At 36.3% G+C, this 27,361-nt stretch overlaps 1 protein-coding gene across 1 annotated transcript in view; it reads right to left on the bottom strand.

The window, feature by feature from the left end:
* Nucleotides 1-5,009: 5,009 nt before the first annotated feature.
* Nucleotides 5,010-27,361, bottom strand: part of LOC124788703 — a 366,395-nt gene continuing 344,043 nt past the window's right edge. Inside the window, exons 5-6 of the mRNA XM_047255982.1 lie at nt 15,718-15,812; nt 5,010-9,586 (exon numbers count right to left, since the gene is read on the bottom strand). Coding sequence (XP_047111938.1) covers nt 9,143-9,586; nt 15,718-15,812 — 539 coding nt within the window. The 3' untranslated portion in view covers nt 5,010-9,142. The remainder of the gene's footprint in view (nt 9,587-15,717; nt 15,813-27,361) is intronic.

Raw genomic sequence — 27,361 nt, 5'->3', positions numbered from 1 at the left:
ATGATTAATTTTGTATCGTACAAGGAGAACTCATCCTACAGTTTATCTAGTTCTTCATAAAAGCCGTCTTTAACAACCTCTTCAGTGTCCTCAGTTGGTGTGTGTACATTAATTACTACTAGTCTATTCCACCTGCCAGATAACCTTATATCTCTGATTGCGTGAAGCACTTTTCTATGTACTGCGAAACCTGTTCCGAAACTGTGAGCTCCTGCACCTCCATAGAAAAATGTATAGTTACCCCTCTTTATGCTACCCTCCCCCTGCCACCGAGTTTCTTGAATAGCTGTAATGTCTACATCATATCTATCTAATTCGTCTAATAATGTCTGGAACATTTCTGGCCTGTTCAAACTTTTAGTGTTCCATGTTCCCAACCTAAAAGTTCCTTTCAGCCTGAATCTCTTCGAAGTAGGTTCTGCCCGGAGATCTGAATGGGAACCTATTTTACCTCCAGAATATATTACTTCAAAGGGACCCATGCCCATTAATGTTGCTGATTCCTGATGAATAGATTTGATAGTAAGAGAAGAAGAAACAGGGATGGTTCATCACAACATCGTCCGGTCCCCACCGGCTGTCCGCGACTGCTTATTATTTTGCTTATACTAATTTATTTTTAGACTGATAGTATGAACTCAGTGAGTCTACAGGTATACTCCCTTAAAGACATTGCTATCATTCAAGTGAATTTGCTATTCTATTTCCTGTGAGAGCTCAACCATAACTTGCAGTTTCCTGTTTGTCAAAACCATCAGTAGGAACCAAACCACCATTTGATGAAGTAACTGACTGAAGCAGTGATGGCTTCACGTTAACTTCATAGAGCCTTTAATAGGGGCTGGTCATAACATAATTTGTGTCCTACAAAGTTATTTAATGTTCCTGAAAAATAATATTGGAGCTGAATTAGGTGTCCACACTATGCAAGTCTTTCAATATTTCGAAATCACAAAGTGCACAGTATACAGAGAACTTAATTTTGTAAGGACACTGAAAGTAATAATAGAATACATGCATATTTGTAAAACCAAGGAAGTAAAGGCTTCTCTGACAATTTTATGATGATCATTGTAACCTTTAGAAGCATAAATAGTATACAACAGTTAACTAGTAAATGGTAAACAGGATTAATTTCTGACAGCTCTTTTGTTTGTTAATGTATGCATTTAGTTGTTTCATGTCCAAAAAATTTATCCTTAAAGGAAGGAGCCATGTAACATGATACATGAATGAAATCAAATAAAGTGTTTCATTCAAATAAAAGCTTAGTAATTCACAGACACAAAAAAATGCAGTTTCTTATAGTATGTATAACTGTAAGCAAAGTTTTAATTAATGATTTGTATGTTTCAGCAAGTTGTTTCTAGCACCCTGAGTGTTGCACAGACAATTTTGTCACTGTTGACAACAATGATTGTGTATAGGCTTTTGTTTTGATTGCATTAGTGGACATCCACTCACTACTATAATGAAGTCATAGTCTTCAACTGAGCACAAGCCTTACTGTGATTGTCAAATTGTTTGTTAATCTTAGTTATCTTTCTTTCAGAATGCTCACACAAAGAGTTAAGAGATGATGAACTGCTTATTTATTTATTCATTCATTCATCCAGGGATAATCATACAGTATTATGGGACCTGTCATTCATAATAAATTGAAAATAAATAGCTCAAAAATATACATACACACAGAATAATTAAGTATGCTGTAAGAGGACAGGACATGCGGTTAGCCACAGCCCTGATGAAGGAAGTATCCCAGCATTTGCCTAAATCATGATGATTGGATGGGGCTACCTCAATCCTCATGAATAAGGGTTCAGTGTCTTGAAAACAGCACTGCCTCATTTGGTTGGTCCCAATTGCACAGTGTTCTTTGATATAAACATAGTTGTACTCTTCACCACTACACACACCAAGGGCACCTGCTGACGACTCTGGAAATGTAAACTTGCTGCTATACCCCTTGCACCAACTCCAGTCCATTCAGAAAACTGAGTCTCCATGCATTCCCCTTGGTATATCTGCAAACTGAGGCACCCCCCCCCCCCCCCCCCCCCCAATTGCACAGTGTTCTTTGATATAAACATAGTTGTACTCTTCACCACTACACACACCAAGGGCACCTGCTGACGACTCTGGAAATGTAAACTTGCTGCTATACCCCTTGCACCAAGTCCAGTCCATTCAGAAAACTGAGTCTCCATGCATTCCCCTTGGTATATCTGCAAACTGAGGCAACCCCCCCCCCCCCCCCCCCCCGATGAGTGTAGGATACTGGACTCAGGAGAACAACAAGACATTACTATTGTGTGTTGTCAAACTTGGCAAGTGATTTTCTTGTACAAGCTTAACAGGATTTTGATGTGACTAGGTGGTGTATTTATCCCCTTTTGTTACTAACCACAACACTGAATGCACTAAGCAGTCTTTCATTGTGTAGTATGCATTACTTACAAAGAACATTTTGGATGCCTTTTTAACATCCCAGATGCAGTCTCAGACTCTCAGCATTTATTGTTACTCTGTTGCTAATACATGGGTGTGGGTTAGGAGATTACAGCATTATCTACCTGTTCTTTACTGAAGCTGCAGTGATTTCCTTTGTCAGTAACCACTTTAATGTGACGTGAACCTGTACTATTACTACTTCTTTTGTGTCTGAGACTGCACCTGGGACTCTGCCTTATGGATTCAGGAGCCAAGTAATCATCCACTGTTCATGTTTCAGATCCTGTTTTAAAATGGTCTGAGGACTGTTTAGGAAGTGGTGTTGGATTAGATAGTGACAATGAAATTGAAAGTGAACATAACTCATAATAGGAACAGTGAGAAAGTGAAGATGGCTTTGTTTTAATACCTGTGAAATCTTTGAAGGAAACAAGTGGTCAATGTGGTGAAGAGAGAATTATAGACAGAAATAGATTTAGTTGAAACAAATATTGCTGGATGTTGAAACCTCTTCCAGCTATGGCCATGGCATTATTTTTCTGCATGCTGGACGTAAGTGGGTTGAATGCGTTTGTCCTTCACAACTCCTACAAAAATGGAACTCAGGTGAGCTGCTTTAATTTTCTGAAGAAGTTTGCCAACTGGTTGGGACACCACAGATAAAAAGCGAGTCAACAACCATCACACAGACCATGATCTTTGTATGTCCAGTTACTGCATTTTGGGTGTCACAGAACTAAGAATAGGATGACTGGAAAAATGCAAAAAATGCTCCACCTGTGACCCAAAAAGGAAGAGAAATATGCCTTACATTTCTCATTATTGAATGAACCCAATCTAGCTTGAAACACATATATTTGTTATTGTTGCAACAAGCCAATCTAGCTTGATTTCTCTACAAAAATTTCCAGTGAGTGCAAAGAAAACCTCTGAGAAGAAACCTAAAAACCTTAAAATTACTTGTGTAAGTTTCATTTTTTGAATGTTTTATGGGAGTTTTTTATGTTTTTATCATTACATGTATAATATCCAATAAAAATGTAGCTTAAAGTATAATTTGGATTGCAGGGTATTTGAGTTTCATTGCATTAACATTGTCATGTAATATTATGTTCACTTTGTGCAATTTTTTAAATGCATTTTAAAAAAATAGACTTTAAAATTTATTTGAATGTATTTTTTGTGTGGTATTAATGTAACCATTAACATAAAAACTGATCTGTTTCACTGAAACCGGTGAATGCAATTTTTATGGCTGTCAGACCGCATCTTGGGCAGAGTGTGACAAAAAATGGCCTCGGAAACTAAGGGTAAAACAAATGTATTTTAGTAGTTTCTTTGGCAATTTATTATACAATTTTATTTCCTAATAAAAAAATCCTGTTTTGAGGTTTTTGTCTGTTAGTCCTTGGTAGTTTAAGTCCAAACTGGTTCTTGTTCCAGCTTTACGAAGAGAACAATCAGTGAAATATTAGGAATGATGTTCCTGCTATGCACAACAAATGAACTCAGTTGGTGCAGTAAGGATATCAATTTTTTAAAACTGTTACATAGAATGAGCATGAATAATACTTCTAGCTATTATTCTTACAGCCCTTTGCCACAGTGTTGACGACCAGGCCACTGGCGGCCACAGCAGAGCCTCACTCATGCCTGAGCAGTGTGCCTGCTGGTCTTGGTAGTGAAACATCCATCACAATGCATGCAACAGTCAACCTATCAAAAATTGTATCTGTGTTTTGTGCTTTAAATCCCCAGAAAAGAATCCCATAGCTTAGAATTGTGTATATGTAAGTACAGTGTGTCACCATAAGACATTGCCTGTTACAAACAAACGATAGAACCCTATGAGCAGAACATGCAGATGCCATTCTTGGTGTGTTCATTCCCTGTTAATAGACTATGTTCATCCTTAAAAACTTTGTACTTGTTACACCATTTATAAATGGCCTGTATGCTTCATGCATGCCTTCAGAACAGGATCTGTAACCTCATCTAAACCTTTTTACTTATTTTATAATGTCTGTATTGTCTTCCTGACTCAAGCTCTGTCTTGGGGAACACTATTTTGCATGCTGTGTGAGTCATTGTGGGTCCACATATGTTTTAGGAATATTTTGCTGCAACTTCTCCAAAATACCAAATAAATACTCATTTGCAAATTTTACCAGCTCCTGAATATTTTCTGTTATTTTATGCCAATCTTTGATTTGAATGTTATTATAACTCATGTCTGCCTTTTCCAGTTTCTTGTTTTATGATATCTCACACTACTTTGCTTTTATTCTTTGCACTATATATTATTTTGCCTTTCAATGATATTTTTGCAGCAAGCAGTACCGTCTGTACACTTTTTATATCTGTGACAGTAATCTAGGAGCCTACCATACAATGGCAAGATCATATTATGAAGGTATTGTGTACACAGAGTTTTTATAGAAATTTCATAAAAATGACACTTTATTCAGCTGTGGGTAAAGTTATGCTTTCAACATATTGTACATAGACCTTAGCAATTATTGGCACATTAAAATGTGATAAATCAGACATCAAAATAGTTTTTTCATTATCACATAGTTTTATTGTTCAGATGTAACTATGTGATACATCAAATTTGGAAAATATGGCAATTGCCATATATTTTTATTGAATAAATACTTGCAAGTCCTTGATTAGTCAGACCATGAAACACCATACAACAGCAATATGTTTCCACATTTTAACACATAGAAATATACAACTTCAAATAAAATATGATAACTTAAACAGAACATACATTCAAAATTATGTAAATATAAGTTTAAAATAGACATAACAAGTAACATAATATACTGCATCTTTACACAAACAATATAAAACAAGAGAAGGTATATTCTGTTTACTTCTACAGTATGATCTTGCATATTGAGAATCATCTGTGGTTTGAGCCACATCTACTGACATCTTTGCAAATGTATAGTATTGTGCAGTAATGATCATAGTATAAGAATTGCTTGTTAAATTCTGAACACTAATTATGAAAGTAGTGGTATATTTCTACATATAAACAGTGATCTAGTCAGACTGTGAATTATCAGATGTGCAGCACATAGATGATACTTTGACACAGAATCATTAACCTTCATAGTATTTCACCTGCCCTCATGTTGGCTAACATAAATATGTTTAATATAAGTCTTTCATGATGTAATTTTTATGCATCATGATGTGCAAAGAATGAATTCACATTGTGAAATGTGTTGAGTGTAATAAATAATAGTTACCAGAAATAGCACATAAGATTTTTTACTAATATGTTTAATGTAAAATTCATACCTAATTTTTTAAAAAAATATTGGCATGAAAGATATCACCCAGAAACACTTAATACTGAAACTGGCTCATTCTCAATGTAGAAATAATCCATTGCATGGACAGATGTTCTGTAGATCCCAGGATAATGAAGTACAACCAGCCATGCATTACAAAGTATTTATGTCTTTGTAATAGTTTTTAACATTGATAGAAGCACTGTGTTGAGAAATCTACATCGAAAATGGATCTCAGAAACTCATACGAAGCTGATGTCAGTGAAAAAAGATGTTTTTGCCTTTCCAGAATAAAAAAAAAGTCTGATAGCTGCACTATGTTGCATTATGGCATGCCTCCAAGAAGGAATTTCAGTACGGAGGCCATTCTACCACCTATACTGAGGGAATTAGAGGACTTCTAAAGTGCAATAGGTTTTATGATGAAACAAAGAAAAAAGTTTTGAAGCTTGTGGACTTCATGGGGGTTTTACAAATAGATGAGGACAGTGCCACTCATCTGGTTGCACATTCTGTGAGTTCAGATAAATACCAGAAAACAACTAAATAGGGCATACCTTTCATGACAGAGAAGTGGGTACTGCAAGTATGGGAAGCTAGCAGATTTCTAAATGTCCTTGCAACAGTTGAGGATTTTATGAATTATAAAATCAAAATTATTCACAACTTGTGTACCACATCATCCGGGCTTCCCCACAATGAGAAATGGTCAAAGAGCTAATGAATACTAATGGTAGTGAATATTCAGATAAACTTAAAGGTGACTAGGCCTGTGTATGTTTATTCAAGAATTTCATAGAGAGAAATATAAATATAAATCACAGTGGCAACATCCTTGTGTGCTACATGGTTGTCTTCAAGACAGAATAAAGGTTCATTAGGCACACTCAGTTTTATCTTAATGTGAAACATCTGATGCTTTCCTATAATTCTCTAGGGGCTCAGATCAGGTGGTATTTATGCTAGCCAATCTGAACCCACAGAGAATTTTGGGAAAGTATCAGATTACAAGTGTGTTCCTAAAGTGAAACAACAATAGTGCATAAACCAAAAAGAGTCAAGCTAGCTTCTGTTATTAACAGTAATCAAGCTGTTCTGTGGCATTTTCAACTGCAAGGTTTTACTGAAGAGGAGATACAGAATTTGAATTAAGAGATCAAGGGAAAAGGAGTTTGTGTAGTCCATCAATGGTTTAAAGCCTTCCCCAGTTATGAAATCATTCATTTAGAAGGGGAGATACTGTGTAATAAAACAAATGCTGCTGTAAGTCATCTTCGGGTATAGGACTGTAATGAATGTGGAGAACCAGTGGTTGTGATTGATCAGCATCAGCCTGTGTCATTAGATGTGAGCACCACATGATTGAGGTATTGTGTAATAGTTTGCAGCACGTACACTGGTAAAGAAAGTGAGTTCATCATTTGCATTGCCAGAACACAAGAAACTCTCACCAGAGTAAATAAATCCACTTTCTTTTAGAAAAAATAAAAATAAAAAGAATGTCACACAACAGGAGAACATGGCTGTGTGAAATAACTTTGATTCAGTCTTTTGGGAATGGGTTCTTTGAACACTGTAGTGAATATCAATCAGAGGTGATGTAGTGTACCATACAACATAGCACTCATCTGATCAAAAAACACTGTAGCAGTTTTATTGTACACTTTACACAGTCACAGAATTGGTAGTATACTGCATTTGCCACTAAAGCTGCTTTTCTGACACGCAAATGAGTTTTTTGATTAATTGTTCTTATGGGTGTCATTCAAGGAGACAAATACATTTTAAGTAGAATACATACAAGTGTTAAGGACACCTTTAGACCATATGACATAAGGGGCATGAAAAAAAACATTAAAAATAAAGGAAGGCAGTACTGAATCCAGATGAAAGCTGTAAAAATATGTATTGCATATCAGTTAATGAGAATAATGTTTTTTGACTACAGAAGCAGCATAACAACAAACAACTACCACTGAATTTATGTCAGTAGAAGTTCTGTTTGCCTATAAATCAATATAAAATAAACTTAGAAGCAGATAACATGGACGGATTTATTGAAGTTATATATACATTATAATACATTTGCATACACCACAACTCCTCAAATTTTAAAATATTTTACAAAGCAATAAAATAGTAATATTTTAAGATCCCCATTCAGCTACATAAAGTCACTGACTCCAGTTTTGTTCTTACTAATGCTGATATTAAAAAGCAAATACATTTAATGTCTTTGGAACATAAGTTATATGGACTTCACACAATGAGAGAAAATGGCTGTGTGAAAGAATTCAGATTCAGTCTTTTGGGAATGGTTTCTCTGAATTCTTTCAATCTGATAGAAAAGACATACACATGCTTATCGATACCTCACAGAGGATAAGTAGCATGCTAAATACAGTGGTGAAGATACTGTCCTCTTCATTCTTTTGACTGTTGTTATTGTATTTGTTCTGCCAGAACACAGATAACTGATATATATTTTATGTTATGCCTTATCAAATGTAGTGAACAGTTACTTTATAGAAGGAAAGCTTCTTTTACAGGAAGACTTTCCATTTATGCTGTATTAAATTTTTTACTCAATAATGTTGGGAAGGAACAAAATGAAAATTTCCAGCACCGAGAAATAATATGGTGTGCCAAAAAAAAAGTTCATTTTTGTTACAAGTGTTAGTATTACAGAAATTATCAGTTGATTATGATAAGACCACAAGTACTAAAATAATGCTCCACAACATTTTCTCACACATGAGCCTTTTGCTTTTAAACATAATGAACGGATGATTTTTATCCTCCAGGAGCTAATATCAGCCCCTAACATTTACTCAGAACTGCCACTTCTTACAGTTTCCTTTTTAGTAATATTTTATCTGAACTTTTATTTATTTAAGGGCTACAAATATAACTGAATGGAAACAATACACTGAACAAATGCGTCTCATATATATGCTACAATATTTTTCTGGAATAGTTAAATTAGAAAATATTTGTATGTATAATCATGAAAAGATAAGCTTGGCATGAAGAAAACAATTTAACGTATTCAGCATGTTACAGTTTTACAGAAATGTAAAAACACTGACAAAAATAAAATGTCTTTTTACTCCTAGACCAATGTCACACATAGAATGGGAAATGTGCTAATACTGAAACAATTTATGTGGATTTTAACATGCAAAAACTTTGCTTAGAGTACAGAAAATTTAACTTTGTCATTACAATCATTTCACGTCTATCACTGTTAAGTCATCACATTTGTTCAAAATCAGTTAAGATGTCTCAAAAGTGTAACACATCTTGCTAAGCACATTAGTGTCTTCAGCGACAGTTTTCCTTATTGTGTGTAAATGCTTTTTTGCATAATATTGATTAACTCACACTGCCGTGCTATGTGTTTGGATGCGGACTGTCTTTTTAACACTTCCATTTCTTGAAAATGTTGGTGAGTGTCCACTAAACCCTGGATTTTGAATTCCCATTCCATCTTGTTTGGGCCTTGGCTTCTTCAGACTTGACCTCAGTGGGCTCCTTGGTCCCGAACCTATGGTGGAACCATTGGATGAAGTTGTGGTCACTGATTGCACACTACCATTACTGGCAATTGGTGGTGACTGAGAATATGGTTTTCCACTTGCATCTGTCATTGAAATTGGTGCCCTATTTCGACTTTCACGGAAGCCTGGGTTGTTAAAAGTAGTGGCAGCGTCCCCTCTAGGATCCTGATTAGTCATTGTTGGGTCACCTCCAGCTCTTCGTGTGAAGATCATATCATACAGAGCTAGCACAAACAGGGCGAAGTCTAGCACGATTGTAACAATCTGCAACAAAACAAAAAACATCTCAGTTATCAACAGCATTTTATTCAAAACATTGGGATGTACTTCACTACTTAAAGAAATTTCTTCCATTGTTATATCTATTAAAGACAAAACACAAGTTTAAGAACATCGAGATAAGTAGATTTCACAGTAACTAGCTCATAGAAGTATGTGCTCTTGAACTAATACTGAAAAAAAAGCCATTTACTTTTCATTGTAACTGTAAATTTGAACTGTTTATGTGATGTTTGGATTCCTTACCAAGCTATCCGTCAGACAGCAGCAAGCAGTTGATAGTCTGTGGTGATTCCAGTGTAGATTTTCTAAAGGATTATGACAGGAAAAGTTATCTGGAAACCTTATATGGATCCTAAAACTAAATCTCAGTAATTAACTTCCTAGCACAGGCAGATAAAGGCATTAGGATTCTAAATGATAATATTTTCTTTGATGAAACTCAAAGCAAGGAAATAACTATAGACCCAGTAGCAAATGCTCACTCTGATTATGATGCACCTTGCAGTAGATACTCCCCGGTGGAAATCACTTAGAATAATTAATGACTCCATAACAAATGCTTTTAAGAATAATTTAAAAGAGATGTTCTGGAATGTCATTTATAATGAAAAAAATATTGACATAAAATGTAATCTCTTCCAAGATAAATTCATATCACTATCCAAAGATAGCTTTCTACATAGCTAATAAGAAAGAGCATTAAACAGCCATGTACAAGACCATGGACTACTCGAGAGATTAATGTTTCTTGTAAAAGAAAAAGGAAATTGTATCAGTTAGTAAGAACAAGTATATATCCTACAATATTTGCTCACTACAAAAACTACTCAAAATTACTAAGGAAAGTTATTAAAAAATCAAAGAACATGCACATTATGTCAGATATCAATAATTCCAAAAACAGACTTAGGGGGAGTTGTATGTGAATAACTGTCAAAAAATGATCTTTTAATTTGCATCTTAAAAAAATCTGTAGTTTTCTGAATGAGAAAAAGTTTACTTCCAGGAAAAAATGGAGTACAGAAAGTACCAAAATTATAGGAATTTAAAAGTGGCTGCATGCACCACAACGTCCCCATGGCACACAGTCAGCTCTTTAAAAAATAAAGCTTTGCTCTCATTTGTTTCGTTTTTGTGACTTTTTAGTTCCTTAAATTGGCTAACCTACAAAAGCTTTACAGTTGCTTATCTTTCAGATACAGAGAGTTTAGTTATTGTTTGCTGTTATATTGGCCTGAATATTTTGTTTACAATGAAGTAATTGTGTGCATGAGTTTGTTATTGTGTGCATGAGTTTCTTATTCCACTTGAAAGCAATGGGAAAAATTAAGAAGTTTTGTGTTAAACAGTTTTATGGAAATCTGTTCACCAAACAGATTAACTCTGCTAATACCAAAATACAACATGATACAACAGTTGAATCAGCTGCAACTACTCCAAGTGCTTCGAAGTTAAAACTGAAATATTGGGACAATCAGCTTGATAGTATTAATGCTTGTACTATAGAGACAACAACTACTGATCCAAGTTGTGTTATATCTGAACTAATGAATAAAGCTTTGCAGTGTAAGGAATGTGGCAATAGACGTGATGGTAGTTGAGGAGATACATGCTAGAAGAGGCCATGCATCAAAATTAAGAATTGTTTGCAATTTTTTATGATTTAAATGAATGTGGTTATACTTGTGGCATAACTAAACAGAGAGTGTATAACACAAATATTAAACATGCTTATGCAATGAGGTGTATAGGCAAAGGTTACAGAAGTGCACAAATTTTCTGTGCTCTTACGAACTTACCTCCCCCTACAAGATTTGACAGGACAATAAAATTATTCTACAGACTTTAGAAGAAGTAGCAAGTGATAGTATGAACAATGCTGTTCAGAAAAGTGTAGACATGAATGACAGCAATACATGTATGTCTACAGCACTGGCTGCATCCTGGCAATGAAGAGGCCATGGTTTAAATGATGTAGTGACAGCTACCTCCTTGGACAATGGTAAAGTCACTTAAGTGAAATCCATTACCAAGTACTGTTATGGCTGTACTACTGGAACTGAAAGTCATAAATGTTTCATTAATTTAAGTGATAATAGTGAAGGGATGGAATCAGTAGGAGTTGTGAAGGTATGTCACAGTTCAGTGGAGAAATATGGTATGATGTATACATCTTACCTAGGAGATGGAAACTCAAAAGGGTACCAAAAAGTTTGGAATCCAGACCTTATGCTGACACAAAAAATTGAAAAAATGGAATGTGTTGGACATGTCCAGCAAAGGTTAGATACAAGATTGAAGAACTTGAAGAGGAATCTGAAGGGAAAGAAATTAGCTGATGGTAAGTACATTAGTGGACATGGTCAGCTTACAGATGAAGAAATAGACAGGTTGAAAGATTATTACGGAAAAGCCATAAGACATAATAAAAATGACCTCGAGGGAATGAAAAAGACAGTATAGTCTACCTAAATCCTCCACAGATGACAACCCATGTCATGCCCTCCACCCAACGGGCAGTGATTCATGGTGTGGCTAACAGAGGGTTGTTACTCAAGGTGAGGCCTACAACCATAAACATTCTCTGCCATTTGCTATAATGGAAGTTATAAAACCTGAATATAGGGATCTCAGTGACACAAGATTATTAGAGAAATGTTTACATGGCAGAGATCAAAATCGAAATGAAAGTTTCTACAATTGTTTATGGGAACAGATACCAAAAACTATTCTAGTATGACTAAATACTTTGAAAATAGGTGTGCTAGACACTGTGCTATGTTTCAGTCAAGGTGCAGTGTTGAGACTTAATGTCATGGAAATGATGGGAGTGCCTGGTGGACTAAATATGCATAGAGCTCTAATAGCCACTGATCAAGGGAGACTCTTCAAAGCAGAAAAATCAGTGTTGGAAGCCACCTAAGAAGCAAGAATAAGAAGAAGAAGTGTGAATAAGAGAATGGAGAAATAACAACACAGGGAACAAGATGAATATGGACCTGGGATGCATTAGTGCCATCCAAATTTAATAGAAAAAGCAAGTGTTAATTTTTTAACTTTAATATGAATTTCCTGGAAGTTAAATTTTTTCATGTTCTGGTATACTTTGGCTAAAACATATTAAAGTCAGAGAGCTGAAAATTTGTATGCTGTCTTAAAACATGCTTAACTTAGAAGTAGATTATATTTATGACTTAACTTTGAAAATAAAATGCTTCTTTGAAGAAAAACCCTGAATTCATTTACAAAATTTTTGATAATCGTACTTAAGATTTTTTTTACTGCCATCTATGACAGCACCATCTTTTCTGTAGTCTGCTTTAAAGATAATAGTGTGAAGAACTTACAGGAAAAAAATAAACCTTCTACATTGTTTGTATTTTGAGTAATGTGTACCTGTGATGTAGATAAATAATCATCATGGTTTATTTCACTTGCAACAAAATAATACAATTAAAAAGAAAGTGTGAGAGTGAAAGCTGTGGTTCATATGTAAAAATGTTCCCAAAAGATGTCTTAAAAGATGGTAAGCATTATATGGGCTTACAAATCTTATTCTTTGAGTTACGCTGTTTAGAAAACTGACAATTTTTTTCAGGTTTCCCCTGGTATTCACAGACCAGTCCCCTTAAAGCTGTATGGAATATAAGGAAATGATAGACAGGACTACCAGCCAACGAACACAATAACATCACTATTAACTTAAATGAAAGTCAATAAATGAAGAGTCATAGATAACAAATGTTTTTAAAAATCATTTCTTAAATATAGAGGCAAATACAGGGAAAAAAATATTCAAGAGAAAAAGCACAGCAGTATGTTGAAAAAGCAGCTCTCATAAAATTCAATCATATGAATGTATCAGAAACTTCTCCCTTTGATATTAATAAAATAATATATACCCTGAAAAATGAAAGCTCATAAGGATTTAGTACTCTGTTTCCAATAGAGTACTAAAGCCCAGTCGCATCTGCAATATGTAATGCAACACTTACTCAAGGCATTTTTCCAGAGATGTTGAAATATGCCATTGTTAAACACCACTACAAGAAAGGTGATGGGAGAGATGTCAATAACTATTGACCTGTTCCACTCCTGACATCATTTTCCATAGTTTTTGAGAAGGTGATGTATTCTAGAACAGTGTCCCACCTGAGCTACAATATTATACTCAGTAAAACACAGTTTCGATTTCAGAAGAGTTGCTATGCTGAGAGTGCCACTTACACATTCAGTCAACAGATTTTACAAGCAATAGACAATAAAATAACACCAGTTGGTATTTTCTGTGACCTATCTAAGGCATTTGAACCACAATGTTGCATTATATTAATTGAGATTTTATGGGACTGATGATATAGCCAACCAATGGTTAATGTCATATTGAACCAAAAGAATGCAGCAAGTTGTACTTAGTAATTCAACTAATGTAATCAGGGGTGATTTCTCCGATTGGGAGGGGGAATCACGTACGTGTTCTCTAAGGCTCAGTCTTAGGCCCACGATTGTTTCTCATATATGTAGCACCTGTTTTCTCCACAAGTGACTCATCATCTGGCATCCCTTTCCCACCCACCTTTTCCCTCGTACACTTTTACTGTATCAGTTTTTGCTGCTACTTGTGATACTGACTGTATACAAATCTTGCACTTGGTGACCCCTGTTACCCCTGCTACCAATTGTGTTACATCATTTAGAGAAATTGTGCAAATGTGGTGACTGTGGTGTCCCTTTCAGTTTGACATCCCAAATGATGGCTTGTGTTCCTTGGGCCTTAAACTGGCCCTGTATATACGTAAATGATCTGTCTAATATAGCCTACAACAAGCAGAAGAAGCTAATTTTTTAGGTGAAATTAATACTGTAATCAATCAATGCATATGTAGAGCAACAGAAGAAGTGATAAACACTGAATAGTTCTCTGTGAATGATCTCCCTCTAATTTTTTTAAAAAATGAGCTCCCTCTAATTTTTTAAAAACAGAACATACTCAATTCAGCACATCTAGAGGTACCACACCAGTGATAAATGTAACAAACAGTGACAAAATAATAAACAGAGTTGAAACTTCAAAATTTTTACATGTCCATATTAATAATAAATTAAACCGGGAAAAGGATATTTTGGAACTCCTAAGACAACTTTTGTTTGGGAATAGACAAATTAGTGAGTTAACATATTTTACATATTCTCATTCAATAACATCGTATGGAACATTGTTTTGGAATAACTCAGCTTTAAGAAAATAAACCTTCATTGCTCAAAAATGAGATCTAAGAACAATACATGGAGCTCATCCATTATCATCTTGTGTACATCTGTTCCAGGAGCTGTGCATTCTGAATATTGCTACACAGTATCTTTATTCCATCATGACATTTGTTGTAAATAACCCACTGCAGTTCAAAAGGCACAATGATGTACATAATTACAATCCCAGAAGCGAAAAATGACATTTATTACTCCACATTAAGGGGTGCACAACACTGCAGCTAAAATTTTTGATCACTTAATTCAGTGAAATTAAATGACTAACAGACAGCACAATAAAATTTTAAGGGAGAGGAAAAGCTGACCACCTTATAAATGTTCAGCATGTAGCCATCACTGCTGACATTTATTGTCAAGAACTGAGACATCTTGCAGATGCAATTCAAGAACAATGACCAGAAAGACTTTGTGAAGTGATACTACCCCATGATAATGACCACCCACATTCTGTTAAACTGACAAAAAATACTATACAGGAGTTGGATTGGGAAGTCATTCTGCACCCACCTTATTCACCTGATCTTACAAACTCAGATTTTCACCTTTCCTGTTCTGTATTGAACAACCTTCAAGGAACTTCCTTTTTTGATGACAATGCGCTCTGAACATGGATCAACAAAGTCTTCACCTCAAAACTGTGTAATTTTTTCAGTTGCAGAACCAAAAAGGTACCCCAGAGTTGTCAAGACTGTTGTAAATAGTGATGTCTCTGTTTTAATTTGTTAAACTTGTGGCAAAGTGCATCAAATTTATTCACTCACCCAATAATAAAGAATTAGAGCAGGTTGTACTGATTTATACATTCATGCATAAGTACAGAAGTCAAAAGAAATAATACAGACCTGTATGTAAAATGACTCCCCCCTGGTGACCCTGAAGCTGTCTTTGCGGTCTGTTTGCAGAGCAAACAGTCCGGCAGCAGCAATCGCCAGAAGTGCTGAAATACAAGATTTATTTTCCTGTAACAATTCTTTCATATTTTGATGAATTTTATTATTTCTTACATATGGGTTTATTCTGTGTAGAGCTTCCATCTAAATTCATCATCATGTTAGAATGCATATTATCTTTATATTACTATGTAATACTGCCAGCAAATAAAATTTTACCTGCAAATTTGTTAAAACGAGTTTTGTCTCCAGATTCTTAAATGATGAAGAATGCAGTCATCACTGAAATACAGGCTTCACAATTAAATATGCAAAACTGAGTTTTTCGTGGCAATTTATTGATATATTGCCTGTTGACTTTCACCTCAGGATCTTCAGCCAATGTAAATTGAACGTGTTGTCACTTCAATGTTTTGAGACTTTTTCATTGCTCTTTACAGCTGTGGTTCTTCTCTTAAATCTGCTTTAGTCATTCACTGCAGCAAGAGAATCCAGGCTCATTTTACCTTTAGCATTTCTTGTTCACAAATAGTTTTAACAGGAAAGGAGGAAGCTTCAAGGTAAATGGATCCTGGATTCCCATGCTATAGCAAATGACTAATTGCAGGTAACAAGGTGAGAACAACCGTGTTGATTATCAGGGAAAAGTTCTCAATATACTGGCATGCTACGAACCTATAATCTTTTGCCTGCAGATTCTATTCCAGTCTGCCACCAGCAACGAAGGATGAACCTTTGGCAATGTCAGCCACTTGTGCTGGTGAAAGATCAGAACTGTTCAATGTTGACCGAAGATCCTAAGACAAAACCCAACAGGTAGTGTAAAAGGTATCAAAGGTAACGGAACGGTATAAAGGTATGTTGGCCTACAGAGTGAATTTTTTAGGGTACATAATAAATGTTCCAAGTGAACAAAATCATAATAATAATAATATTAATACGGTAATCAAAGTTCTATATTTTTCAAAGTAGTAAATTTACAAATATGATTGATGAAAGAACAGAGCCGTGAACTTGCTGAGTTTACATTGCGCATACCAGTTGGCATTACATTTGCAGTGACTTGACAAAATGGCAACAAAGCATCTGTTGGGCTATGCGAGATGTCTATGTGTTACAACAGTGCAGCATGCATTCAGGGGGAAGATGGGGCAAGATGGGGACCTGTGAAAGTCATTCATGTAGTTATGTCTCAATAACTTCAAAATACGATAGTGATGTGTGTAAAATCTGTGAAAAAAGGTATACCGTGCGTTGACTGCAAGGGCTGGTACCACAAAAAATGTGTAAAAGTGGACCTGAAATATATAAAAGACGAACATGAGTGGACATGCTTTCTGTGCCGCGAAGTAATGGACACTCTAATCTCTAAAAGAAAAAATTATAAATGTGTTAACAGACGATCTGGAGACAATCAGTTCAAAATACAGCAAACTTGAGAGTAAGTATCAAGAGCTGGATTTGAAACATAACGCTCTCTCTCGGGAACACCATCTATCACAAGAAAACGTTACGATTACCGGTTACTCCGCGCAGAAAATGTGACGCGTGCCGAGCAAAACGTGCAAATAATTTCAGCATGTAAGTACAGCTGACAAACAACTTTTCAGCACTAGACATTGACCATGATAATAAAACCAGAGCAGGAAAACAGAAAAACAATGAAAACACTCCCGAAAAAAAATAAAAAATGAACTTTCCTACGCAAAAATGCGCCAAAGGTCTAATGTACACCGATGGTCATGGAAAAAACCTCTGCCCATGCTTACGTGAGAGTATGCATTCAAAACATTCGGTTTTCGTGAAAGTAAAGTGTAGTGCCAAGTTAAATGTAGTGCTGGAAAATACTGCAACAGATACAAGCTAACTAAAAAAAAGACGATCACGTCGTGCTTATTGGCGGCGGAAACGATGTATATGCAAGCGAAAGCAAGACTGACCTGCTGTGTTTCCCAAACATATTGCCAAAATTGTTTACTACAAATGTTGTTGTCACCACAACTGTTCCAGTGCGACATGATCTGCCAATATGGTCGTGTGTAGACGAAATTGTACAACTCTGAGCTACAAAAATGGTGTGACAAACTTAACTACGTACAGTTGGTAGACCTTAGTGAAATGAACCATGATGGTCACGCAAACCACGACTACACCTAAATAGAAAAGGAAACCCATGTAAAAGGAAGTTTCTCAGTTAAGTGAACTGTTCGACAAACCTAGCAAAGAAGAGGATCCTATTGCCCTAGATTACAAACAAGAAGTTTTTTTTTTGGAATGAAGGGTCACCACACCAGTGTCCAGGGAAGCAGTATTTCCAGCATCAATAGCAAAAGTAGTGCAAACATCAACAGTAGATCTGACAGCAGCACCTGGACCCATGTTAAGAAGCACTAAGAACAGGGCGCCCTCACAGAAGGGCCAAAATTTTTGATACCAAGCGGGAGGGAAAAACCAATATAATAAGTAGAGCAATAGATTCAAAGAAATTCAATTTAAAAATACTGCACCAAAATGTTCAATTTGCATCCAACAAATCAGAAGATTTAGAAGTGTTATTAGCTGCTGAAGCGTCCAACATTTTGATAATAACTGAGCTTGGTTTAAAGGAGAATGAATTAAAGGTCTTCAATCTAATGGGACATAAAAATGTAGCATATTACTGCAGAACTGTACGTAAAAGTGTGGGATTAGCAATATATGTAGACAGCAAAGTAGGGGATTGCACTCCTACAGATCACAAACTGTACAGAATTTTGCTTTGAATCAGCGGCAGTACAAATAAACTTCATAGAGGAAAAAAGCCTTGTAAGAGGAATATACCGATCACCTAGCTCATATATAGAAAGTTTTTTTGCTGGAAAATGATGTGCTACTGCATAAAGTCACAAAGCAATAAACTTATGTAATAATAGCTGGTGACTTAAATATGCTTACAGCCAGTGGCGACCCAAAAAGTTTTCAAGACATTATAAGGACATAAAAATCTCCAGTTTCATGTAACAAATCCAACAAGACATGCAGAAACATCTAGCTCATTAATAGACCATGTCCTGTAAAATATGCCTAAAGACAGACAAAAAGTTCGGGTTATAAATACTATTGTTGTAGACCATTTTGGACAAAAATTAAGATCACATAAAAACTGAGGAAAATGTAGTGGCTGAATTTAGACAAATTAACCTTAGAAATCTGAGCAGGCTAGAATTTTTGCGAAAAGAAGAAAAGCGGGATGATATCTACATAGACGACAATGTAGGAAAGAGCTTCTGTGTTGTATTAAGCACCATATAGATACAGCTTATCCTAAAATATGCAGAACTATTAGGGGTAACCCAAACAAAAGAATTGTTCACCACAGAAATTAAAAAAGCAAGAGATGAACTGACTGAACTCTTTGAAACATATCATGAGGCATACAAGTGTATGAAGAAAGCGTACATTAGGATGATACGGGAAGCAAAGGCCAGCCATCAAAGACCTGAAATACAATCTTCTTCTAACATCTCTAAAACAGTCTGGAATTATATAATTGAAAGCAGAAAAGAATCACATGCCTTTAAAGACACAAACATAGCATTGACAAGGGAACAGAAAGAAGTGACTGATTCACAACAAGTGTTCAATATTTTCAACCAGCACTATTATATAGCTATAGTGGGGAAACTTCTAAAACAAGACACATCAGTACCAAAAAGAATGCAAAGTCCCAAAAAGGTGGCCGAGAGTTTATAACTCCTCCCTACAGATGAATCTGAAGTTTTTTTAAAAAAAATGGTGAACTAAAATATAAAAATGCAGAAGGTCTGGATGGCATGCCAGTAAAAATGGTCAAACACTGTGTTAGTCTTGCTGAGCCTCTAGCATTCCTGATAAATTTAATAATGAAGTAAGGAGTATTCGCAAAATGTTTAAAGATGAGTAATGTTGAGCCAGTATTCAAAGGAGAGGATAAAGGAGACCCCCAAAAACTATAGGCCCATAATTATCACACCTGTTCTGTCTAAAATAGTAGAAGCAGTAATTAAAGATGGATTTATAAACTTCATAGAGAAGCATAACATCTTAAATGAGGTACAATATGGATTTAAGAAGGGAAGATTCACCAAGACTTCAATGACAAACTTCGTAACACACATCAGTGAGGCATTGGATCATCAATAGAAAGTATCCACTGTCTATTTAGATCTTTCAAAAGCTTTTGACTGTGTCTGGCATAAAACTCTTCTACAGAAACTGGACTGCTTTGGCATAAGAGGGAAAGCTGCTGATATTATAAGAAATGGTTGAAAATGGGCAAAAGAGTGTTGAAATAAAACATAAATCTGGAAATACAGAGAGAAATGTCTACTCTGGTTTCCTGCAGGTAAAAATGGAGTAACTCAGGGTTCAGTACTAAGACCTCTGGTCTTTATATTATGCATAAATGATATGCCCACTTCTGTAAATGAAAAAAGATCGGCCTCATTTGAACTCTTCCCTAGGGAGGGTGAACTTGGAGCTGGAGTGGCTGCTTGGGACGGATATAGGGTCCCATATTGGTTTGATTCCTGTGGATGCTATCGATAGATGGGACTACACTAGGCATGGCCTTCACCTGAATAGGAAAGGGAAAACTGTCTGGGTTGATTGCTGAAAACTTAAGGGGGGACAGACACTGGCAGAAGTGGTAAAATACCAGTGGTCACAGGTGTCAGAGGGATACCTTTTTAAGGATAGGGAAGGGGGAAAGAAAACGAGTTTTAAGAGAGATTGGCAGATACACTCAGTTTGAGAAAACAGATGAACAGGAGTCAAATTTTATCATACAGCCTCCATTTAAACAGTGTTTAACAGAAAGTAATCAGAAACTCCCAGTTCATCTTCGCCAAAGCAGTTACAATCCCATTAGTATGCAGTATCAGTTATCTTTATTACACCAGAACATTCCGGGACTTAGAAATAAAGTTGATGAACTACTCATTTGTATCAATGAAATGAATTCATCTAACTAAATTGACATAATCTGCCTCTCTGAACATCAAGTGACCACTGATATAGATATGTTAGACATTTCAGGATTTAAGCTAGCTTCCTACTTCTGCAGAGTAGATATGGATGGAGGAGGAGTTGCCACATTTATCAAAAACTGCCATAAATTCAAAAACATTGACATTAATAAATTCTGTTTAGAGCAGCATCTAGAAGCATGTGCAACAGAAGTAGAGTTCCATAACAGATCCTATATAATAATAACTATTTTCCGAGCACCTGCAGGAAATTATGATCTATTCTTAGATCATCTAGAAGCTCTTTTGGGTTATTTAACAGGAAGAAACAAAGAAATTTTGATTGCTGGTGACTTTAGTACAGATTTTCTAATGCAATCTTCCAGTAAACATTCACTGCAGTTAGTAATGTTGTCTTTCAATCTAACTCACACTGTAAACTTTCCAACTAGGATCACTAAATCCTCAAGGACAGCCATTGGTAACATTTTTATAGACAAATCAAAGGAACAAAATCATATCATAAAACCTGTTATAAATGGACTATCAGATCATGACATGCAGCTCCTTGTTTTAGATGTAAATTCTAAGCAGATTATCAAGACTGCTAAATCTGAGTACAGGATGGTAGTCAATCAACCAAAAATTGAGTGTTTTAGAAAACTGCTCAAAGATATGAACTGGAAAGATGTTTATAGTGCTCATGACATGAATGAAAAATATAACACATTCATGAACAATGTCAGTACCATGTTTGAGAACTGTTTTCCTCTAAAAGTTACTCAAATTAAACAGAAGTCTATAATAAAACCATGGATTACACAAGGAATAAAGATTTCCTGTAAGACAAAAAGGAAAATGTATCTGTCGACCAAGAATAGCTCCAATGCTGATGATTTAGCTAAATACAAGGAATACTGTAAAACATTAAAAAAAGTAATTCAGACGTCTAAACAAATGCACTACGAGAAGAAGATAGCAATGTCAGGGAACAAAATAAAAACAATATGGGATATAGTGAAAGAGCAGACTGGTTGAACCAGAAAGGAACAGGAGCAAATAGCACTAAGGGTAGATGACGCATTAGTAACTGATGGGCATAGTGTGACAAATCTATTTAACAAGTACTTTATATCCGTTACTGATAGAATGGGACTTTCAGGATCAGTAAAGAATGCCCTTGAATATCTGAAACTAGCCTTCACAAATAGCTTCAAGTACATGAATATATCACTCACTTCACCAAAAGAAATAACGTCCATAATAAAATCTTTAAAAACAAAGCATTCTAGTGGGTACGATGAAATTCCAACAAAGTTAATTAAGGCATGCTCTTGTGAGTTTAGTACAATTCTAAGTTACTTGTGTAAACAGTCAATTATAACTGGGACATTTCCTGACTGGCTAAAATATGCAGATGTTAAGCCTCTATTCAAGAAAGGGGATAAAGAGATACCATCAAACTACAGACCGATTTCACTTTTGCCAGCATTCTCAAAAATTTTAGAAAAAGTAATGTACAGGCAGCCGCTCAACCATCTGACCACAAATAACATATTATCAAGATCACAGTTTGGATTTCTGAAGGGTTCTGATATCGAGAAGGCTATTTACACCTACAGTGAAAATGTGCTTAATTCATTAAATAACAAATTACAAGCAGCAGGTATTTTCTGTGATTTGTCAAAGGCATTCGATTGTGTGAACCACAACATCATTTTAAGTAAATTAGAATTCTATGGTGTCACGGGCAGTGCTGCAAAATGGTTCAAGTCATACCTCACTAACAGGAAACAAAGGGTGTCAGTGCAAGGGACTAGTGAATTAAGTCATCAGTCATCATCATCCCACAGGGATCCATCTTAGGGCCATTGCTTTTTCTTGTGTACATTAATGATCTCTCATCAGTTACACTGCCAGAAGCAGAGTTCGTTTTGTTTGCAGATGACAGAAGTATTGCAATAAATAGTATGTCAAGTGTAGTTCTAGAAAGATCTGTCAATGATATTTTCATGGATATTAATAAGTGGTTTAAAGCCAACTCACTGACATTAAACTTCGAAAAGACTCACTATATGCAATTCAGAACCTGTAAGAGGTTTCCGCCCAGCATATGCATAAAATACGAAGAAGAGCAGATAGAAGAGGTTGACAGTCTTAAATTCCTGGGATTACAACTTGATAATAAATTCAATTGGGAAGAGCACACCACAGAACTGCAGAAACGCCTTAACAAATCTGTATTTGCAATTCGAGTGTTAGCAAACATAGGCGACGCAAAAATGAAAAAGCTTGCATACTTTGCCTACTTTCATTCCATAATGTCATATGGTATAATATTTTGGGGTAACTCTTCAAGTCAAACAAAAGTTTTCAGAGTCCAAAAGCGTGTAATACGTATTATTTGTGGAGTAAATTCATGGACGTCCTGTAGAAACCTCTTCAAAGAACTGGGTATAGTAACTACTGCCTCTCAGTATATTTACTCATTAATGAAATTTGTCCTAAATAATATATCTCTTTTTCCAACAAACAGCTCAGTTTATACATACAATATCAGGAACAAAAATGATCTGCACAAGGACTTAAAAGCACTTACTTTAGTTCAAAAAGGGGTCCACTACTCAGGAACACTCATCTTCAATAATTTGCCAGTAAACATAAAAAATTTAGTTACAAATAAAGATCAGTTTAAAAGGAGCCTGAAAGACTTACTAGTGGCCAACTCCTTCTACTCCATTGACGAATTTTTTAATAGAAACAAATGATGTATTGTATATATTCATACTATTAGTATTGTTATTTCAGCTTAAAAAAAATTGACATGTTCCACATCCACGAGGATCTCCTCAGCACGGATCTATGGAACGAAAACTAATCTAATCTAATCTGTATGCTGATGACACAACTATACTAGTATGCAGTGACTCAGTGAAGGAGTTGGAGGAAAGAGCCAGTGAGAACGTGCAAGTGGCAGAAAGGTATTTTACAGAAAATAACTTAATGATCAACAGGAAGAAAACTATGTGTAGAAAATTCGAAATGAACAGAACAAACAGAGAGGAATTTACTCTGGGTATGGGAATGTACACTTAGAATCAGTGGACTGTAACAGATTTCTGGGTATAGACATGGACAAATTTCTGATGTGGGAAAACCACATTGACAGGATCTGTTCCAAAAAAGTACAAAGATTTTAATGAAAAAACGTGCTGTATGGTGGACACAGAAACCTTGCTTAAAATGTACTATGGACTTATTTTTCCACACATATTGTACTGTATCTCAATACAGGGTGGTGCAGCAGATGTACATGTACAAAGAATTCTAAAACTCCAAAAGAAAGCTATTAGATGCATAGCTAAACTAAGGCCTCCAGGAATCCTACAAAAACAAATTCAAGGAATTTAAAATATTAGCTGTACCAAGTTTGTACATATATGAGACAATATTTCTTCTAGTGGTAAATTATACAGTACCTCTAAACAGAGACTTTCATGACCACAACAGAAGAAAGAGAGAAAATTACCACCTCTGTGGGAAAAGATTGAAAATGATAGACAGGGACCCTACAACTGCAGGGAACTTATTTTATAAGAGACTACCATCTAGCATTAAGAGCATAAAGGAACTGAGCACCTTCAAAAGAATACTCAAGGAACACCTCATCTTTGAATGCTGGTATGAGGTGAAATTGTACTTGTTGGAAAACTCAAGGAACACCTCATCCCTGAATGCTGGTATGAGGTGAAATTGTACTTGTTGGAAAATCCATAGGACAAATGTTAAGTTGGAATGTCAAATTTTCCTAAAAGAATGAAAAGGAAAACAAAATGTCGTGCTGAAAAGATGTAGCTTTACAATAATGCATAAATGTCCTAATATTTCTATGCAGTGGGTTTAACATAGATGAACTAAAAGATTAGTCTTCAGTTCTTCTAACTGTATTATTTATTATTATTAGCAGTATGACAAAAAAGAAAAAAAAACCAGTTGGACTGTAGACTTTCTCTATGTGTGCTAGACTGTTGCGTAAATCACACACACAGGCTATGATATATCACTCAGTAAAAGTATTATCAGTAAACATTACTACAGAATTATTTTATGTATCAAATGACAAATTTCCAAGAAATTTGTTTGTTTCTGTATACATTTGGAACATAACATGTCTAAAATCATTGTAAAACTGATCAATGGACAAAAAATAAACTATAACTATGTATCCAGAGCGCTGTGCATTGGTATCAACAGTTTAGCGACACTAGTTGCCCTTATAAACAGAAACGTACCAGTTGTCCAAGTGCTTTAGGTGAAAACGTGAGGGAAGTTTCACAAGCAATGCAAAAAAAATCAATTTCCCATGCAATGCACGAACTTGGCATATCACAGAAAACAGTGTTGAAGATTTTGTGTCTGTGGTTCCATTTCAAACCATACCATTTACAGCAGATTCAACAATTAAACCAGAAGATTATGGCTGGTGCCTCCAGTTTTGAATCACAATGCAGGAAGCGTTTTTGGATGAACATTTCCCCTCCAAGCTTATATTCAGTAATGAAGAAACCTTCCACCCATCTGGGAAGGTTAATTACCACAATGTGAGAGTGTGTGTCACTTAACATCCTCATCAGATTGTGGCGCATTTATGAGATTTGCTTAAGGTTAATGTTTTCTGTGCAGTCTCACAGACAAAGCTGTGTGGGCCATTTTTCTTTTGTGAAAAGACTGCGATGGGGACCACTTATCTCGATATGTTGCAGTTGTGCTTGTTTCCACAACTGCCAGCTGATTCTGAGAATTTCCTTTTACAAAAAGATGGGTCACCCTCTGATTGGAGCATTACTGTTTATCGCTACCTAAACTAAGAACTTTGGAATCACTGGAGTGGACTTAGTGATGAAGATGATGTGACTCAGTTCCCTTGGTCCTGAGGTCACCTGACCTAATGCTTTGTGACTTTTTCCTCTCGGTGTACATTTATGATTAATAACCCTGTTTACATACCCCACTGCCACGACCACTTGAACATCTCAGAGTCCTCATCAATGCTGTTGTTATGATTCCCAGGATGTTGTTGTATTAGGTACTGTTGCGAGACCATAGGGACACTCTTAGAACATTTGTGGAGTGTGAAAATGCAAACATCGAGAGTTTATGGTTCTCTTCATGCCTGAATCATATTTTTGCATGTAATACTTTGGAAAATATGGAACTTTGGAAACAAATGAATCATGTGTAGTAGACCTGTATTTACTACTTTATTAATTGTGAGTTCTGTCAAATTTTTGACAAACTGGTTCTATGCTGTAATGTCTCGCAAGAATCCTGATGAAACAGCACTTAAGAAAGTGTTGCAATATATACTGAGGTGACGAAAGACGAAGGACAGCGATAAGCATATATACAGATGGTGGTAGTATTACATACATAAGGTATAAAAGTGCAGTGTACTGGTGGAGCTGTCATTTGTACTCAGTTGATTCATGTGAGATGGTGTCCAACGTAATCATGGCCACACGACGGGAATTAACAGACTTTGAACACGGAATGGTAGTTGGTGCTAGATGCATGGGGCGTTCCACTTCGGAAATCATTAGGGAATTCAATATTCCAAGATCCACAGAGTCAGGCGTGTGCTGAGAATACCAAATTTTAGGCATTAGCTCTCACCACATACAATACACCGGTCGACACTATACTTAACGACTGAGACCAGCGGCGTTCGTGTAGACTTGTCAGTGCTAAAAGACAAGCAACACTGCATGAAATAACTGCAGAAATCAATGTGGGATATACAAAAAATGTATCCATTAGGTCAGTGCGGCGAAATATGGCATTAATGGGCTATGGCAGTAGACAATGGACGCAAGTACCTTTGCTAACAGCACAACATCGCCTGCTGCGCCTTTCCTGGGCTTGTGACCATATCGGTTGTGCAGTAGCCACCAGAAAGATCGCGAGAGGCGCACATCGGCACGGCGCGTCACGGACGGTAGTTGCCGCAAGTAGAGTCCCGTCCACAGAGGGCACGCGAGAATTCGGCCGCGACCTCTGCCGGCGGAACAATAACAACAACTCAGGCAGCACGGGCCGTGCCCAGCCAGTTCACATCGGGCATGCCTAGGAGACAGTTCCCTGTCTACGCTATGTGAAGTGCGACGGAAAACGGGAACCGTGTTACTACACAATTGGCGACGAGTAGGGTCGTTCTTGTGCGTGTTGCGTCGTTGTTCCAGTTTCGCAGCTTATCCACGGCATGGAGGATTTAGTGCGGGTTTTGGTTGAGCATTAGACGGAGCTCATGGCAACCATGAAACAAGTGCTTCCGGCGTTGCTCTCCACGCAGTCTGCTCCAGCGCCGTTCCCTCCTCCCTTTCCCCCGTATGACGAGACGGCGGAGGATTGAGACGTATATGAACATCGCCTTCGGCTGCATTTCCAGGCGTTTCATGTTGCCGATGCGGAGGTAGGTCGTGCTCTTTTCTTGTCTTGGATATTTTCCTCGCTCTATCAAGTTTTGCGGCAGCTAGCGCCGTTGCAGGAACCCTCGTCCTTGCCGTGTGACGCATTGTGTTCATTGCTGTCTTCATATTATCGCAGCCGCACGC

Source organism: Schistocerca piceifrons, chromosome 3 (genome assembly GCF_021461385.2).
Source record: "Schistocerca piceifrons isolate TAMUIC-IGC-003096 chromosome 3, iqSchPice1.1, whole genome shotgun sequence".
Lineage (NCBI taxonomy): Eukaryota > Metazoa > Arthropoda > Insecta > Orthoptera > Acrididae > Schistocerca > Schistocerca piceifrons.
This window is presented reverse-complemented; position numbering and strand designations above follow the sequence as displayed.